This window comes from Eumetopias jubatus, unplaced genomic scaffold, assembly GCF_037043125.1.
Source record: "Eumetopias jubatus isolate StellerSeaLion01/CBP00866 unplaced genomic scaffold, mEumJub1_p1.0 scaffold_7, whole genome shotgun sequence".
NCBI lineage: Eukaryota > Metazoa > Chordata > Mammalia > Carnivora > Otariidae > Eumetopias > Eumetopias jubatus.
The window spans coordinates 121,989,988-122,009,937 of NW_028274813.1; the positions used below are offsets into that span (position 1 = coordinate 121,989,988).

Genomic DNA, 19,950 nt, shown 5'->3' on the forward strand with positions numbered 1-19,950 from the left:
AAACAAGAAAAAAAAAAATAAACTTCATCATGAGTGAAACTGGAGGCATATAAAATCCACAGTCTCAAAAAAAAAGAAGAAGAAAAGAAAAACCAAGCAGGGGCTGCCTCAAGCAGATAGCTGAGCCACTGGGAGGCTGTTTGGGAACAAAAGCTGTGAAACAGAAAAGAAACCGTGAAACAGCTCGGGCAGGTGAAGAGTGAAGAGTTCCACAGGCCTCAGAGCGTGGCCGCGAAACACAGTTACTGTAGATACAGGACTCATCCCGGTGTGATGAACCCACAAAGTACCCCTCCAAGGAGAGCTGTGGGATCGTGGAGAGCTGGGTGGGAATCACACAGAAGACGCTCAAGGTTGACATCCAGCTGGTGCAGGTAGAGGAGAGTGGAACGGCCCAGCGGCAGCACATCTCAGAAAATGCCAGCAAAAACATGCTACTGAAGAAACTTCCTGAAAATCTCTAAGCTTATGAAGATCGTTTTTTTAACATATGTGGACTTAGGGAATATTGTTCCCACGAGCCCCGCTTGAGAAAACTACTAGAGAGCATACTCCGGTCCACCAAAAGATGATTAGGGAAACCACAGCAAAATTCATGCTGAGCATTAAATGTATTACCAATTATATAATCGAGACTAGAACCAAAGGGGTTTAGAGTGGCAGAGCAAAATGTCAGCGTTCTAGGCCCTGAGCAGGCAGAAATGATACAACTCGTACAAAAAAGGGAAGGAGGAAGGTGGTAAGTGGAGTAAGTTCCTGAGTCTATCACCTATACAAGCCAGGAAGCAAAGATTTAATCAAAGCTGAAAAACTAGGTAATAGAAATACAGGACATCTAACTATACAGAGATAATCACCTAGAAATAAGAGGTGGGGCTAAGATGAGATGGAAAATGAAGGGGAAAAGAGTAGTGGAAACACTTTATCATAGCTTGTCATAAAAAATCAAGACCCTGAACAGAGGAAATGCTTAATGGTATCATATAAAATATAAAATATATATTATACATTACCACATACAAATATCTCTAGTTATCAGAAGAACCACACACAAAACCAAAGGAAACAGATTACATAAAGACTTTAAAATATCTATAATTAAGCTACATGTGAATTAAGTATAGAATTTAAAGTTACTGAATATGGAATTTTGAATGAATGATACCATTCATTCAAATATGGGAAAAATAAGAGTGTGGTGATGCTCAGAAGCCATCGAATAAAAGTCTGACTGGCCAAAGAATTATAGTAAAAATGCTCCTCCAATTTCTCTGACCACCAGTAAGATACTAACAGACAAAAACCCCTTGGAGCCAACAAAGAGAGATTAGTGATACGTTAGAACATTCTGTTAACTCCTGGTATTCTAGAATTAGGAAGCATTAACACGCGCATGAGATCTATAAATTTACAAAGAAAATGCTGACTTTGCACAAGACTCATGAGAACAGAGCTTTTTTGCCTTTTTTTTTTTTTAAGATTTTATTTTTAAGTCATCTCGACACCCAACATGGGGCTCAAACTCACTGAGATCAAGAGTCACACGATCTAGGGACTGAGCCTGCCAGGCACCCCTAGAGCCTTTGATTGAAGCTATCTTCTCTCCCGTGCACCCCTAGAGCCTTTGATTGAAGCTATCTTCTCTCCCGCGTCCCCAAGCCTGATCAGTCCCTGAGTCCTATGGAACCTACTTCCTCAGTGTCTCAATACCCATTCCCTTCTCTGTCTCCAGGGCCAACCGCCTAAACCACACTGCCAACAATTCTGTCTCGCCTGGACTACTTTAGAGCCTCCCGACCTGTATTCATGACTCTAGCCTTTGCCTCTGAGCAACACTTACCCTCCCTGCAGCCCAAGTGATCTTACCAAAATACAAATCTGATTGTGACACTCCCCTGCTTAAAAACCTCTCCGGGGCTCATCACCATTTACAGGATAAAACCTAAAAGCCTGAGCCTAAAGGAGAAAAAAGTTTAAGAACACTGCTGGCCAGGGTATGAGGAAACAGGTTGTCAGCACCGCCCCTATGGATGGTGCTTTAGCATCATTTAATAAAACTAAAAACACTTATATTCTTTGACCCAAGAGTTCCACTATGAGGAATTTGTCCTAGAGATAGATTTCCATGTGTAAATGGACTTATAGACAAGGATTTTCACTGCAGCACCGTTTATAACAGCAAAAGACCAGAAATTACCTAAATTCCATCAACAGAACTGATCCAGTGAATCATGGTACATCCAAATTCCAAAAAAATAAAATAAATATCCAAATAGGAACACAAGATGTGGCTAGAAAGTACAATATGCAGACTTTGTGTGGCAAATATACAGACGCACACATATTTTTAAATGCAGGGAAAATAGTTCTGGAAGTATGCCCAAAAAAGCAGTTCTGGCACCTGACTTCAGGAAGAGAAACTGGGTTGGGGGTGGTGCAGTTGAGGAACACAATATTCTCCATATACCTTTTCTACTTTTTTTTTTTTTAAGATTTTATTTATTTATTTGACAGAGAGAGACACAGCGAGAGCAGGAACACAAGCAGGGGGGAGTGGGAGAGGGAGAAGCAGGCTTCCCGCCGAGCAGGGAGCCTGATGTGGGACTCGATCCCAGGACCCTGGGATCATGACCTGAGCCGAAGGCAGCCGCTTAACGACTGAGCCACCCAGGTGCCCCCTTTTCTACTTTTTAAATTTTATACCATGTGCACATGACACATATCCAACAATTTTCAATTTAAAGTGAAAATAAATAAATCAAACTCATGTGATCAACGAAGCCCATCCTTCAGCAAGGGTCCCAGATTTCTCTTTCCAGCTTCAACTCTTGGGTCCCTCTGCCCAACACCACTAAGTTCCTGGAGTGACCACTGTGCTATTTTATTACTACTTGGTGTGTTTTCTCTTTGCTGGACAGTCTCAGCCTTCTTGCTCACCTGAAAGACTCCTTCTCATCCTTGAAGACCTCACTTAAGTTTCTTCTCTTCTTGGAAGACTTCTGAGTCTCCTCCTCCACCCCCACCCCACCCCACCCCACCCCGCAAAACATTAGTGGCTTCCTACCCTATGCACCCATGGTGAATATACCTAATTGTATCAGGATACCCTCATTCTGTGTGGTAGTTGTTTGTTTCATGCATGTGGCACCTGCTGATGTGCCACATTAAACTCTTCCTCTCTGAAGAGGTGGACCCAGCAGAGACCCAGGGTTAGAGGTGGTGCTGGATAACTATATGGTGAATGATCAGTTGAGTACTTTCTGTACACTTCTGCAAAGGCTGACCTCTCTAAACACGGTGGTGTGTGTGGATGTGGGTGTGGGTGTGTGTCTACATCTGGAACTGTGTGGAGATATGAGGACTGCCATGTATTTCTTTAAAATAACCATGCTGTGAGCAGGGGTGAACCCAGCTGGCTCTGTGTGAGCTTTCTCACTACAAAGAAGAGCAGTAGGTTTAATTTTCCCTCCTGACTTAACACCTCTTCCTCATAAATTCTCAGAGTTTAAGGATGCAGTGTGATTCACCTCGGCATCCTGCACAGGCCCAAGCACATAGGAGATTCCAGGAATCAACTACTGATTGACAAGTATTATGGCTTCTAGCCCTCAAGGTGGGACATAGTCCTGGAGTGCTGGTTTCGGGAAGCAGGGACAAAACCAGGAGCTTAATAGAAATGGTGAGGGCGGTGTCTGGGACCTGGAATCTCCTTCCTCTGAAACGCAGACCCAGGGCTGATACTGAGGCTTTAACATCTTTAAATGTTTGGTAGAATTGCCAGTAAAACTATCTGGCCTGAAAGATTTCCTTTTTGGATGATTTTTAGCTACAAACTTAATTTCTGTAACAATTATACAGGATTATTCAAGTTATCTTATCTCATTATTTGCAAGAGTCTGGTAGTTTGTAGTTTTTAAAGAATTGGTCTATTTCATCTAAGTTGTTGAACTACAGGCACAGTTTTTTAGAATGGACCTTTATTATCCTTTTAATACTTGCAGGATCTCTAGTGATATCACCCTTCAGTCCTTTTCAAAAAATCTTTTTTCTAAAGATATATTTTAGAGAGATTGAGAGAGAGAGAGAAAGAGAGAGAGAGAGAGAGAGAGAGAGAGAGAGAGACAGCATGAGTAGGGGGAGGGGCAGAGGGAGAGAATCTTCAAGCAGACTCCCCACTGAGTGCAGAGCCAGGCACGGGGCTTGATCCCATGACCCATGAGATCATGACCTGAGCCGAGACCAAGAATCAGACATCCAACTGACTGAGCCACCCAGGTGCCCCTGAAAATCTTTACTGAGGTATAATTGACAAAATCTTTATTGAGGTATAATTTAAGGTGTACAACTTGATGTTTTGAGATACCTACATATTGTGAAATGATCACCATGATCAAGCCCTTCTTTCATCCTTAATGCTGGTCATTTGTGTCTTCTCTCATTTTTTTTTCCTGAGTCTTGCTAGAGGTTCATCAATATTACTGATTTTTTTCAAATAACCAGATTTCAGTTTAATTTGTTTTCTCCATAGTTTTTCTGTTTTCAATGTCATTGTTTACTGCTCTTTTTTTTTACTTTGTTCAGTTAGCCAACATATAGTACATCATTAGTTTTTGATGTAGTGTTCAATGATTCATTAGTTGCATATAACACCCAATGCTCTTTTATTATTTCCTTCCTTCTCCTTGTTTTGGGTTTATTTAGCTCTTCCTTTTCCAGTTTCTCAACATGGGAGCTTAGATTATTGACTTTAAACCTTTCTTCTTTTCTAATATAAATACTTTATTGCCAAAAATTTCCTCAAAATATTGATTTTCCTCAAAATACTAATTTATCCAAACTTTTGATGTGTTGTATTTTCATTTTCATTCAGTTAAAAATATTTTCCAGGGGCGCCTGGGTGGCTCAGTCATTAAGCGTCTGCCTTCAGCCCGGGTCATGATCCCAGGGTCCTGGGATCAAGCCAATTGCCCTTAAGACTTCCCTCTTTGACTCATGAGAATGTGTCATAAATTTTTTAAAGTGTTTGGAGACTTTCCTATTATCTTTCTGTCATTGATCTGTTGCTTAAGTCCATTTTGGTCAGAAAACAAACTTTGTATGACTTCAATTATTTTATATTTGTTAAGGTTTGTTTATGACCCAGGATATGATCTATTTTGGTGAATGTTTTATATGCACTTGAAAAGAACAAATATTCTGTTGTTGTTGTTGTTACATGGAGTAACCTATGCATGTGTCAGACCCAGTCGGTTGATAATGCTGTTCAGGTCTTTTCTATTCTTATTCTTACTGAGTCTATTAGCTCAAGACATTACTGACAGAATGTTAAAGTCTCCAATTATAATGGCTTATTTGTCTGTTTCTCCTTCCAGTTCTTCATATATTTTGAAGCTGTATTGTTAGAGGCAAACACATTTTTTTATTATGTTTTATTGAGCGGACCCTTTTCTCATTATTCAATTCACAATTTTGCCCTGGTAATTTTCTTTGCTCTGGAGTCTACATTGTCTGAAATTAATATGCTCACTCCAGTTTTCAATTGATTAGTGTTTGCATAGTGTATATTTTCTATCATTTTACTTTTTACCTACCTATAATATTAAGAGTTGAAGTCAATTTCTTGTAAAAAGCCCAGCGTTGAGAATGTTTTTTGATACATTCTCCCAATCTCTGTCTCTTATTTGCGTGTTTAGACCACTTGTATTTCATATAATTATATGTTTGCATTTAGGTCAATTATTTTATTATTTGTTTTCTCTTTCTTTCCTCTGTTTCCCCTATCCTGTCTTCTTTTAGATTATTTGGACATTTTTGGTATTCCACGTTAATTTATATATTGTTATTTTTACTATATTTCTTTGTATAGTTTTTGCTCTAAGGGTTACAATATATATACTTAACTTCCCACAGTCTATTTGGAATCAATATTTAACTCTTCAAGTGAAATGTAGTCATTTTATCACCATATAGATCCCTTTATTCTCTCCCTTTTATGTTGCATGTTTACCCAGATATTTACCATTTCTGTAATTCTTCCTTCATTCCTGATGATACAAGATCCCTTCTGGTATCATTTCCCTTCTACAGGTAAAACGTACTTTGGCAATCTTTCAAAACAGGTCTACCAGTGATTTATTCTCTAGTTTTACTGGGTAATGTCTTTATTTCACCTTCAATACTGAAAGACATTTTTGCTGAATGTAGACTTAGGGATTGAAAGATATTTTCTTTTAGCAGGTCTATTATTCCACTTCCTTTTGACCTCCATTGTTTCTAATGTGAAATCTGCAGTCATTTGAATCATTGTTCCCCTATAATGTGTTGTTTTTCACTGACTACTTTCAAGATTTTTGTGTTGTCTTTAGGTCTCAGCAATTTGATTATTGCTTCTTGGCACGGAATTCTGCAGGCATATCTTATTTGGGATTTGCTGAACTTCTTGTCTGTAGGTTTGCGTCTTTTGCCAATTTGGGAAGTGTTCAGCCATTATTTATTCAGGTATTTTTTTCTGTACCACACGCTTCTCTCCTTGTGGGTCTCCAATAACACAAACATCAGATGTTCTGATATTATACCACAGGTCCCTGAAGCTCTGTTTATTTCTCTTTCCTATCTTTTTATTTTCCCTCTCTGTTATTCAAGTTGAAGAATTTCTATTGACGTATCTTCAAGTTCATTGACATTTTCCTGCCATATCCATTCTGCTATCGTGCCCAGCCAGAAAGTGTTTTTATTTCAATTATTGTATTTTTCAGTTCTGAAAATAAAATTTGGTTCTTTATATCTTGTATTTCTTTGCAGAGATTTTTTTTTAAGATTTTATTTATTTATTTGACGGAGAGAGACAGCAAGAGAGGGAACACAAGCAGGGGGAGTGGCAGAGGGAGAAGCAGGCTCCCCGCTGAGCAGGGAGCCTGACGTGGGGCTCGACCCCAGGACCCTGGGATCATGACCTGAGCCGAAGGCAGATGCTTAACGACTGAGCCACCCAGGTGCCCACATTTTGTCACATTTTTATAGTTGCTGATGTTAACTGAGATAATTCCAACATCTCTGCCATCCTGACACTGGCATTCTTTAACTGTTTTTTCCCCATGCAAGTTGAGATTTCCTGATTTTTCATATGCCAAGTTACTTTTATTGTATCCTAGACATTTTGAATATCATGAGACTCTGGTTCTTATATAAATCCAACGGTGATACTAATGTTTGTGTCTTAGCAGACAATCTACTTGGTTGTGTTCAGGCTGTAAGTTCCACTCAGCCTATTGAAATTATAGTTTCAATGTGAGTTCCATTTTTCAAAGCCTTTGCAGGCTATTCAGATCTATCTGGTGTGTATGCCACCCAGGGACCAGTCTGGGACCTGGATGATGGTCTTTTAGCTCCATTTTCAAAGTTTTTGATACACTGTGCAGAACCAGATCCATGAATGCAGAAATAGCTTGGGAACAAGGAATTTATAAACAGCTTATGAAGTCACTTTCTCAAATGTTCCTTCTCCAAGATCTCTCCTGTACTTTATGGGTCCACAGGGTCCCTTTTTTCACTCCTCTGGACAGATAGCTGGGGCTTCATTTACTCATCATATACTTTCACACATGAACCTGTGTCTTAGGCCAAGAAAGAGACCCAAAAGAAAAAAAAAAAAAAAAGCAACAGGGATTCATCCTACCCTCTTGGGGACCACAGCTTCTCTGAATGGAGGGAAAGATTCCCCTCCCTCAAAGTTTGGCACATGTGGCCTCTTCTGCCATTACTGTCACTACCAGGAGATTCCTTTCCTATTCCTCAAGCCCGATGTAGAGTAGAGGGCCTCTCCTAAAGTGAAGCTGATGCTTACTTCTGAGTTTCTGATTGCATTAAGACCAGGCCAGAGAATACTAGATTTAAAGAACAAACAAACAGGTAAACACTGCTAGTTCTAGGATACTTTGAAGTCTGGTCTTCTTACCAATCTGCCTACTGTTGCTTACCAAAGTCACCAAATAGCTGCACCATGCATTTTGCCCCAGTTTTTAGCTGCATTCAATGGGAGATATAGGGTGAGTGTGTTTGCCCCATCTCATCCAGAACTGGAAATGTTATAACCATAACAACTAGCTTCATACTGGTTATTGTATTTTTCACTTCTGGATTTCCAGTTGGTTGATTCTTTGAGTCTATCCCACTTTTTACAGCTTCTAGTTCTCTGAAATTTTCAATCTTGTCTTTTTACCTTCTTTGAATATAGGAAATAGAGTTTTAGTTTTATAGTTCATGTCTGATAATTCCAAAAGTTGGAACCCCCTGGGGACACATTTATATTGTCTGCTGTTTTTGCTACTTCTTTTTCATGTTTTCTTCTCTTGGAGTGCTGCTTATCTTCACTTGGATGCCAAGTATTATGTTTGAAACACTTTTTAAAAATAATTTGAGACTTAAAGTAATGCTAACCTCCTCCTGATGATTTATGCTTCTTCCAGGTGCTCGGGGCACCGGGTACCTTGAATCACCTTAACCTAACTTCAGGGACTGAGATATTTCTTGTCATCTGGGCAACTCAGAGATAACACAGAGATTACCCCTGTGTGGGTAATTTACTTCTGGCTCACTACTTCTTCAGGGTCCCAACCCAAAGACCAGGGGGTTTACCAAGGCTACTACTCTTGAGACCATAGACTCCAATCTTTGTCTCCCTAGTCCCATGAGGCTGTCTTAAACACAGCTGAATCTCTCATTCTCCTCTTCTTGAGTAGCAAATAGCCACAGGATAAAAGCTATGCCAAACACTGGATTCACCATTCTGGCTTTCCATCTCCTTCCATATCCTTGGCCAATAACTCTTCACTATGTCCTTCCTAGTTGTTCTTGATAGGGAGTCCGTCTGAACTATCTAACCTAGCATTACTGGAAGCTGATATTCAATAAATGTTAGTTCTCCCCCCTCTATGTCTCACCCCAAGCCTGGGTGATGTTACAGTTAAGGCTAAAAAAACAAAGCAGAACACAAGACATAGAAGAGAAGAAAAAGTACAGAGAAGCTTTAAATGCTTCTAGGCATCAAGACCAGGACAGGCAGGTTTGCATTCATCACTAGCCCACCACCCTACCTTTGCTTCATGCTCCGTGTCCTTCCCAGAATGTCTTCCTTCCTCTCTCCCACCTATCTAAGCTCTTTCAACCTGGGATATTATGGGCATTCTTCTATACTAAAAAAATTACAACAATTTCTATTTGATGTTTTTCTCCTACGGTATTTCCAGTAATGAGTCCTGTACATGTTGCCAGCCCATCTGGCCACTTCCCAGATGCCTTCCCTAGAAACTGCAGACCATCCCACTCTCCTTCCCTGGAAACCCGCTGCAGTAACCATTCACCACACCCTCTCTGTACTTAGGGTTTTGTATAAAGTCTAATCCCCTAGATTCATTAGATAATTCCTTAAGGATCATGGCTCTCCTCAAGCCCCCCTTTCTTCAACAGCTTTCCGAAAATACTTGTATTCACGTATTCTCTGAAAACCAAAGATCTCTTATTATGGGAGTGGGGTTTCCAAACCTTGGGATGATTATCCTCAAGACTCACAGGGTTTCCTGGAAAGCCCTCTCAGGTCCCCTCCCTCTTGGGGAACTCTGTACTATTTCTCAAAAAACTTTGTTGCCCATCAAAAAACAAACAAACAAACAAACAAAAAACTTTGCTGCCCATCAAAAAAAAACAAAACAAAACAAAAACAAAAAAAGGGGAGCCACCTGGGTGGCTCAGTCAGTTAAGCGTCTGCTTCCAGCTCAGGTCGTGATCCCGGGGTCCTAGGATCGAGCCCCACGTAGGGCTCCCTGCTCAGCGGGGAGGCTGCTTCTCCCTCTGCCTCTGCCACTCCCCCTGCTTGTGCTCTCTCTCTCAAATAAAATCGTAAAAAAAAAAAGACTTCCAGCGTTTCCCAAGAAGAGATACTCTGAGGTCTCAAGGCATTCAGCAGAGATCTGCCATGTGTACACTGTCCCCTCCAAGAATCTGGGAAGATGGGGCACTCCACCATGTCCCCACATTCCTGTACCTCAGCTCCAGAGATCTAAGCCAGTCTCAGAGAAGATCTCGGCTAGGGCACTAAAAAGCAGTCTTGGAGGGCACTGAAGTCCAGTTCCCATTCACTAAGTACCTTCAGGGAATATTGCTTCTGCCCAGGGAAAGAGCTGTCTGCACAGCATTGCTGGGCTCCAGGCAGGGGTGTGAGGGGATGGTGGTGTCTGGACATTCTTCACAACCCAAGAGGCCTCGATCCCAACATCTACTCTTCATCCATATCCAATATGGAAGCCTAATTTGAACTGCTGGAGATATCCCCTATATCCAGGAAAGGAAATCGAGACAGAGGAGGGGAGCGGTGGCATCACATCCCAGAGGCAGAGATCCTTCCAGTACCTGACCCGAACAAGACACATGCTGGGCCCATATGAAGAAAACAACATAACTTAAAAAGAGATATGAAAGAAGGCTTGAATAATGGAAATGAATACCATGCTGTCAGATGAGAAAGCTAAAGATAGGGGCTTTTCCAAATTAATTCCTATACTTACTATAATCCCAATCAGAACACCAATGATACAGAGACAGAAAGCACATTAGTGGTTGCCTGGGTCTGGGGGTGGGAACAAGTATGAACTGCAAAAAAGGAACAAGGATCTTTTTAGGGTGATGGAAATGTTTGAAAACTAAAATTTCAGGAGCGTCTTCATAACTCTAAACTGCGTACATTAAATTGCACATTTGAAATAAGTGAATGTTATGGTATATACATTATACCTCAATCAAGCTGTTTTAAAATATGTATCTAGCAAGTTTTACTAAAAGATCATTCCAAATACAAAGCGGACTTGAGTTTTCCATGAAAAGATTTAACAGGCTTTTGATCTTGTTAAAAAGAGCTTACCACTTTTTTTTAAATGTGATTTTTTTAAAGTGGCAAATATACAGGTACAAGGTTAAAAACAACAACAAAACTGAACAAACAAACAAAAAAACACAGTGACATCTGGAAGTTTAAAGAATTTCAAACAATGATTCTAAAGTTTCCCTAGAGGAATAAACAAGAAAGAATATCTAAGAAAGTTTTTAAAAGAAGTCTAAGAGGGTTGCTCTGCCAGAAATTAAAGCCACAATCATTAAAACAAGATCATTCTGTTGTAAGGATCAATAAACCGATTAATGGATTATGATAGGTGTATATAGGAACTAAAATAGGCTTTAGTATGTGTAAAAATTAGTATATAGAGAAAGAACCACAAACTAATATCTAAGAGTTAAATATTCCACAAATGATATTGGGGGAAATTACCTATTTAATTAACCAAAAATTGAGCGGGAAACTAATTCTATACTATATACTCAAATCAATTTCAGGTTAATTTAAAAGTCAAATGGAGAAATTCAAACAATAAAAATTATTTTTAAAATGTAGATTAATACTTAACTAACCTTAGAATAGGGAAGGAATGCATAAACTATGGAAAGAATGGTTAAACTATATGTGGCACCTTATACAACCATTAAAGTTTTCCAGATAATTTTTAGGAACCATGAGAAAATGCTCATGAAATAATGAGAAGAGCAAAAAGCACAATATAAGATTGAATCAGAAGAAGAGCACACACTAAATTTTAAAAATAAGAAAACTGCATATACAGAAAGAATGGTAGATACATCACGATGCTTCTCGATGGCAGAATTACAGGTGAGCTGTTACTTTCCCCGTTGAATTTTTAGGGGTTTCCCCTCATATTTTTCACCAGGAGCATGGGTTTTTTTCATAATCAGAAAAATAAAGACATTTTTTAAAGACACGGTAAAATGAGAATACAAAAAAACAAAACAAAACAATCAAATTCAGCCACTAAAAAGCAGCAGGTTCAACATATACATAGATGTTAAATGCGTTTTTCATGCGGGTGATCTATGTCACAATTTTCTAAGTAGAGGAAAGTAAAAGCCACACAAGCGTCTTGCAGGGACAGCGGAGAGGCAAGGAGGGCCCTGGCAGGAGGGTGTCCCCACCACTGTGGGAGGGGAGGCCACCTTCGTCAAACTTGGCTGCCAGCCTGGTCGCTTCCCGAATGAGCTCCCTCGGGGGCCCTGCCTGTGGGCTGCAGCAGGCACACAGAGCGGCCCCATCTAGGCCACTAGGAACTCATCACACCGGCTGCCAACATCCCCAGAGACCAAGCGTGAGGGCTGAGTCACCAACAGACTCGAGAGTCTGGTTTGAGGTTCGGCCCAATCCCAAACCCTCTGAACTACTGTCCCCACAGACTAAGTCAGCACCACCCTTGAGACCGGTCTCTCCCTCCTTCCCCGCCTGTCGTCTGTGAAGCGCCCCTTCCCATTGCCGCCGCCGCCCCCCCCCCCCCCGCAACGAGGTCCAGAGGCAGGCAGCTTGTCCCTTCTGCCGTCTGCCCCCCGCTCTTGAAATACTTTTCCTTTCTGCCACTGGTAAGAAATACTGCCTTTTTTCTGCCCACCTTAAAACCATCTCTGGAAAACTCCACCTGCCCTCGGGGCGCCTGGGTGGCTCAGTCCCGACTCTAGATTTCGGCTCAGGTCATGATCTCAGGGTCCTGGGATCCGGCCCCGCTTTGTTGAGCCCTGCATCGTGGGGCTCCCTGCTCAGCGGGGAGTCTGCTTCTCCCTCTCCCTCTGCCCCTCCCCCTGCTCATGTGTGCACGCTCTCCCTCGCTCAAAAAATTTTTAAAAAAATAGAAATGAAAATAAAATACTGCCTGCCCTCTGCCCTGAGACATGCAGCACTGACCAAAGGGAACAAAATGTTTCCCTCTGTCACCCTCATTGTCACACTCTCATTGCCGTTCCTCCGTCCCCGCTCCCCAAACTCCTCGATGCTGTCACCCACCTCTTCTTTGAAACGTGGATACCCCCATCCCTACCTCCACACAAAGCATCAGCTTCCCTCCGTTGGCCACCTGGCCCCCGGAAAATGACGACCCTCCTGTTCCCAAGGAAAAGAGTTGGCCTCTATCCCCCACTGTAGTAATTATTAGTGTATTATTCCTCCTGCCATTTAGTTAGTTCTTAACATGCACCAGGCCCTCCGCTGAGCAGACAGATTCTCCCAACAGCCTACGAATTAGGTAGGATTTTTATTCTGATTCTACAACTTGCCCCAATCACCAGATGTTAAGCATAGTCAGATTTGCCCATAGGTATACCTGACTCCAAAATCTTAGATAAAAACCCAGATTAAACCAGAATTTCCTGGACAGTCGATATTTTTAAGAATCTTCTGAGAAGCATCCAGGTCGAGACCCACTGCACACGACAGCTCACCCCAGCTCCTCAGTCTCCCCATGAGACACTGTTGCCTCAGTATACCCCCAAGAAAACCGTCCCCTGGCTCTTTCCTCCCCAAAGAACATCGTTTCCCTCCACCTCCCTCCCTCCCCCTCGGCCGCGAGCTCCCAGGCTGTCAGAGGGTAGGGTCACATGCTGGCTGTGTTGCCCTCATGCCTGGCATCTGGAGATTGGCTGGGGCTAAGGCTAGGCCTGTGGTCCCCTGCTCCTGGCTGGCACTCCATCACCACCTCACCCCCTTCTATAAATAGCCCACCGCTCACTGGCTGCCAAGCTCTTGGAGCAAGAGTTTCCATGAGGTCAGCTTCCCAGAGCAGCCTCCAGGCACCCAACACCCACACTTACCTCTCCCGAAATCCTGTGGCCTGCTTGCCCCTGCAGGGGGCTGTCCCGGGTGCCGTGTCTCCGCCGGGCAGGGGGTGTGGGCACTTGGGCAGAGGCCTGAGGCAGGGCCTTCCCTGAGCTCTGGGCCCTTGGTTCTGGAGCTTGGCTCAGGGAAGAATCGGGCTTGCTGTCGGCCGTGGGCTCCCCTTTGGGCTTCGGAGGGGCAAATCTCTTCCTGTTGAAAGGCCTAGTTGGCTGGGGGGCCGAGGACGTGGGCTGGCCAGGGGCAACAGGCCCCCTTTCACCTCCAGCCTCACTGGGTACCTTCCCCGAGGGCATCTCTCCAGGTGCCCTGCCACTTGGGGTCTGGGACCCCTCCTCCCCCTTCGGCCTGCCCGCCTGGGTGCTTTCCAGATACATGTCCTTCAGGGAGAAGTACACTTGCTGGTCTGGGCCTGGGACGGGGCCTGGAGCCAGAGCATTCTGGGCCTGCTCTTGAGTGCCTGCAGCTGGAGCTGGCTTCCTGGGGCTATCTGCTCCAGAGGCCCCAGGCCCCCGTGCAATCCTGCCTCTGGGCCGGGTCTGGACCTGCTCCATGTCCGTGGGCCCCTGTGTCCCAGGCTTGTCTGAACCAGGGGCACGGCTTTCGGAAGAATGTTGGCTTCGAGCTGCCTTCTCCAGCTCTGGCTTCCGTAGACCTTGCTTAGGTTCCTCGTCTTTCTTTTTCTTCTTGGCCCCAGACTCCTTTTTGGAGGCTCGCTGAGGCCCCAGCTCCATGGCCTCACAGATGTACGTCAACAGGCCGTGCTCCCCATCCTCCCCGTTCTCAGGGGCAGCCTCCCCATTGGTGGTCACCTCTCCGGGAGCAAAACTGTTGATGAGGCCCAAAGCTGGGCGCTGACCAGGCTCAGCCTCTTCCTCCTGCCAAGCCGCTGGGGTCCCGTCCTCAGCCTCCATGGCGGGGGCTGAGGGCACTAACACCTCATCCCTGCTCAGTCGCCGTTTCCGCTGGAAGCGGTCGGGGCTGAGCTTGCGCAGGGTGTCGGCGTCCCCCACCACCTCCTTCCTTGGCTTCCAGTTCTGCTCAATCTCTCGCATCTTTGCCGCAGCCTTGCGCTTCAGTTTGGCGAACCAGCGCTGGTGGATCTTGTACTCAGTCATAGTGCCAACCTCCAAGACCCCCGAGCAGGACACGATGCCCTTGGTGTTCCGGGCAGAGGCCTGGTAGATGGCCGCATCTTCCTCTTGACACCTAAATGTAGGAGCGCGAGATGCTGACTCTCCCCTCCTGCCAGGTGAGAGGCCCTACACCCTACAACCAGCATCTCCTGGAAATGAGTGTGCTGCCCCGCCCCCTACGAGTCCCCCCCGCCCCCCCGAGTACCACACCCCACCTCCGATGCCACTGCATCCAACACTCCCCGTTACAGTTGGGGAAACTGAAGCTGGCAACAGGGAGGGAGCTGGCCCAGGTCACGCTGTTCCAGGAGGGATTAGACGTGAGGCCTAGGAGAGCTCCCTTCAGAAGCAGGTGACCCATACAGCCCCTTGTGAAGTAAGGATGACACAGGAGCTTTTTTCGGTAGCTGACCTCATGGAACATGTTTCCATGGGTCGGGACCTGCTCTGGTTGCACTTCGCTCTCTGGCTGTCAGAAATCCTCCCACCCTGGCCTTAGGAGATCCCAGACCCTGGCAGGCAGACAGCTCACCAGCAGGTTCAACTCAGCAGCAGAAACCTGCCCTCCACCCTAGGATCCCGCCTGGACACCAGTGCCCAGCTGAGCCCATCTCTGCTGGGGCCACAGGACGCCCAGGGGTGCAGAGAGAGCAGGACGGGCCACTTGCCCTCACCTGTAGAGGTGTAGCGTGTGACAGTTGCCCTGGTGAGTGATCTCATACTTCGGCAAACCACAGTAGCGGTCCAGCTCTATGTCATCCTTGTACCAGGTCACCTCTGGCTCTGGGTATCCTAAGAAGGAAGTGGGGTACTGGGTTGCAGGAAGACCAGTTCCAAAATAGTAGAAGGAGAGAACAGGATGCCACAGCTTCCCCAGACCACCTTCCCCCCGTCGCTAAAAGAAAAGGGCTATAATTTGGCTCTGTTTACTTTTAGAAGCTAGCCCATGTCAAGGCAGAAAACCGTTCCCTTCCAGCAGCTGGGAGGCATATATGGAGGAGAAACTTCCTAGCGGGGAAGCAAGAAGTTTCTAGAAAGCCTTGGCTGATAGTAACAAGCCTCCTTCTTTTGGTGTCCTGATCTACATTCTCAACTGCAGTGATAGCTCTATCCTCAGAGGTCTCCCCCCAATAGCCCAACACCAAGAGCCTTCTTTTATCCCAGGTTGCTGAGATGCTGGCACTATTTGCTGACACAGCTAAAACATCCATCCACCCATCCATCTATCCATCCATCCACCCATCCCTCCATCCCTCCATCCATCCATCCATCCATCCATCCACCCATCCACCCACCCATCCACCCATCCACCCATCCACCCACCCACCCACCCATCCAACCATCCACCCATCCATCCATCCATCCATCCATCCATCCATCCATCCATCCACCCACCCACCCACCCATCCACCCATCCACCCATCCACCCATCCATCCATCCATCTATCCATCCATCTATCCATCTATCCATCCATCCACCCATCCATCCATCCATCCATCCACCCATCCATCCATCCACCCATCCATCCATCCATCCATCCATCTATCATCCCTCCATCTACAATTCCCTACCCAATCATTCACTGCTGTGGGACTGAGTGAGGTGTCTCCCCAGCCCTTTCTCTCTGGGGACTTCCAGCCCTGCCCACAAGGAGAGCTTCCAACTATTAGAGTCACGTGCCCCTACCTCCGTCCCCACCTGGCTGATGGGTCCAGTAATGGACACCCAATCAGCTAATCGAGTCCAGTTATTTGACCTAGGTTTCAGGAATCAGGACCTAGAGACAATCTACCCTTGGGCCTGGAGCTATAATTTCAAAGGGGTGCAGCCCTGTTCTCCACGTGGACCGGCCTGCAGTGAGATGCAAAAATGAAGTTGATATTCAGGACAGAATAAGAGATAGGAGACAGACAGACAGTCCCAACATCCTTCCAAAGACTGGCTCCATTCCTTGCCTGGGCACCGAGGAACTCCTACTTATCAGTCCCACCAGCCTTACCAGTGAACCCTGCTTCATTCCTCAAGCCAACTCCAAATGATTGACACTGTTGATCCAAATTCAAAGACCCCTAGCTCACATTCCCTCCAACATACATATTAAGTGTGTGCTGAGCGCCGCTAGAGGGTTATACAGATATAGAAGCCTGGCCGGCAGGCTCTCTGCTCTCAGGGAACCCACCGTACAGTAGAAAATGTAAGTCAGGGGACACCTACCCCACCCTCCCTGCTGTCTCTGGATCTGCGGTCCACACGTCTGCCCAAAGCTGTCCTCGCTGGACCCCATCTCCTCTTCCTCACCAAGGATGTCTTTCCAACAATTTTTCCTGCTCTTGCCTGCATCAGCAAACTGTTCCCCTCGGTGATACCATCCCCCTTGGCACACAAGCCTGCTGTATGTGTTCTACAGGAACGTTCCCTGCAGGTGCTCTCTGCGCCGTCTTCCTCCCCTCCCCTCCCATCAGGCTTTTGTGCACACACAACACCAGAATTGTGCCCATGGAGGTCACTCATGACTCACACGTCGCCAAATCTACTGGCAATTCTTACGCCTCATCTACTCAATCTGTCGGCGTTGACCCCGCTTCCTGAGACCTTCTGCTCACGCCTTCAAGGGCTCTTCCTGAATCTCGGGCCACTCTTTCTAATTTCCTTCATCTGTCCCCTTCACCCCCGGGGCCTGTGAGTACGAGGTGCCCCAGGGCTCAGGCCTCAGAACCACTCGCCACTTTCTAGCCATAGAACCTGAGGCCCTAATGCTGCCCTCTGGCCGTTAAAGATCTATATGCTCACGACTCCCACATTTGTACATCCAGCCCAGACCTCCCCCCTGGACTCCTGGTTCCTAATTCTGACTGTGTGTCTGACACCTCCACTTGAAGATCTAATAGGTCTCGGACTTACCATGCCCCAGGCCCAGCTCCTCATGCCCCTCTCCAGGACAGTTCCCACATGGCTCGGGTCCACGGCAACTTTATCCTTCTCAGTTGGTTCGGGCCCCAAATCTGGAGGTATTCCTTTATTCCTTTCCTTGTCTCATGTCCACTCCATCAGACAATCCTGTGGGCCCTCCCTTCAGAATATATCCAGAAGCTGATCTCTTCTTGCCACTCCCCACCACCAACCGGTCCCCACCATCACCTCATGCCTCAATTTCTACTATAACCGCCCCGGTGACCTCACTACTCCCAATCTGGCTTCTGTTCAGCCCACTGTCCACACAGCCGCCAGAGTGAGCCTTTTCAAGTCAAGTCAGGTCGTGGCACTCCTCTGCTCCAAACACCCAGGAGGGCCCATTTCATGCAGGCCCTCCTGATCCGGGCCCCGCACCCCCCTGCCTCATTGCCCAACACTCTTGGCCTTGCTCGCTGCCCCCCCAGCCACAGGGTCCGACCGGCTGGCCTCTAACACACCGTGCGAGCGACCCACCTCGACTCCCTCACTTTCTGTCCTCACGTTACCGCCTCAGGGAGGCCTTCTCTCCCTCCCTGTATTAAACAGAACCCTCCCTCCCCGCGCCTCTATTCCTCTCACTGTGTTTGGTGTATAGAACGCTTTGCCATCTGACATGTGATACACTGAGGCGTTTGTTAGACGACGTGCATCCTCTCCAGCCCCCAGTGGGACATCGGTTCGTGACTTATCTGTGTTATTCACTGCTGTGTCCCTAGTTCCTAGAATAGTGCCTGGTCTGGAACCAACACTCAGGAAATATTTCTAGATGAATACACTAAGTGCTCAGGGTGCCAAGAAAGGAGCAAGCACTTGTGGCTAGGATATCAGCAAAGGCTCTATGGTGGGAGCAGCATTTGAACTGGCCGGGAAGGGTGGGCGGAATTTCAGAAAACGTAAAGTTCGGTGCCTGCACCGCCCCTTCACGGCACGAATCATGCCACTGCAGTGCACTATGTCCCTGTCCGTCTCTTCTCCTAGACCCACGCCCCATGTGCGCAGGAGTTCTATCTTCTCTACTGCTGTATCCCCAGCACCTGAGACAGTGCCTGGCACATAGCAGTTACTTAATAAAACCCTGATGGATGAGTGAGTAAAGGAGTGAGTAAGGAAGTGAGTGAACAAACAAGCAGGAGACAGATGGGGACAGCACGCCTGACGTAGGAACCGTAACAGTAGCGTGTGGGGGTGGAGAGCAAAGGGCATGCCGGGGGACTGCGTCCAGGAGCAGGGAGCAAAGGGGGCGAGGCTGAAGCTGAGTCGGCCAGGAACAAACTCTGGGCAGCCCTCACTGTAAAGCGAGCCCCATGTTTCCACTGTGAGCTAAAGCCCCTGGTTACATCACTGCGTGTGGCCAAGGCCAGCACAGGTGTCCTCACCATCCTGTGCGATGATCTCATCCCTCCAAGGGCCCGGCTCAGAGCCTCCCGGCTCCATGATCTGCCCAGTAGGGCCTCAGTCCCCAGGGCATCTGAGTCCAGTCAAGCTGGGGCAGGGAAGGAGACATTGAATGGACCCCTCCACCCCAAGGCTGAGGCCTCAGCCCCCATGCCTTCCTCTGGTGCCTCTGCACAATGTGGCGGTCAGCACACACAAAAACAGGAAAGGTCCTTCCCTCCCAGCTGCACACACATGCCTGCCCACGCGTGTGTGCCCACAAGCAGGCACGCACACACGTTCAGCTCTGGCCAGGAGAGCCCACAGCGGTCCCGCAGCCTGTGGCTTTCCCTCTTTCCCCCCGAGACCTCTGCTTCACAGCCAGCAGGCCTGAGTCTGGAACCCAGCTCGGAGACTTGCAGCCTTGTCCCAACCACCCCAGTTTGAGAAGCTTGGGTGGAAGAGATCAACAGTGATGAATATCAATATAGAATTTTCAAAGAGCTTTCAAATACAGTTTCATCTGGCCCTCCTCACAATCCTGTGAAAACAATTCTTCACACTTACTGAGGACTCACTATGTGCCAGGTACTGAGCTGAACATTTTCCTTGTATTATGTAATCATCACAAAAATCCTACAAGGAATGTACTGTTATCAATCCCCAATTTAAAGAAGAGGAATTCGGGGCACCTGGGTGGCTCAGTCAGTAAGCGTCTGCCTTCAGCTCAGGTCATGGTCCCAGGGTCCTGGGATCGAGCCCCATGTTGGGCTCCC

The 19,950-nt window shown here is 46.3% G+C and overlaps 1 protein-coding gene across 1 annotated transcript in view; it reads right to left on the bottom strand.

Moving 5' to 3' along the window:
• The window catches only part of ALPK3 (alpha kinase 3), a 47,646-nt gene that overhangs the window by 12,412 nt on the left and 15,284 nt on the right, over nt 1-19,950 (bottom strand). The window contains exons 4-5 of the mRNA XM_028089432.2: nt 15,522-15,639; nt 13,690-14,920 (exon numbers count right to left, since the gene is read on the bottom strand). Of these exons, the coding sequence (XP_027945233.2) occupies nt 13,690-14,920; nt 15,522-15,639 (1,349 nt within the window). The remainder of the gene's footprint in view (nt 1-13,689; nt 14,921-15,521; nt 15,640-19,950) is intronic.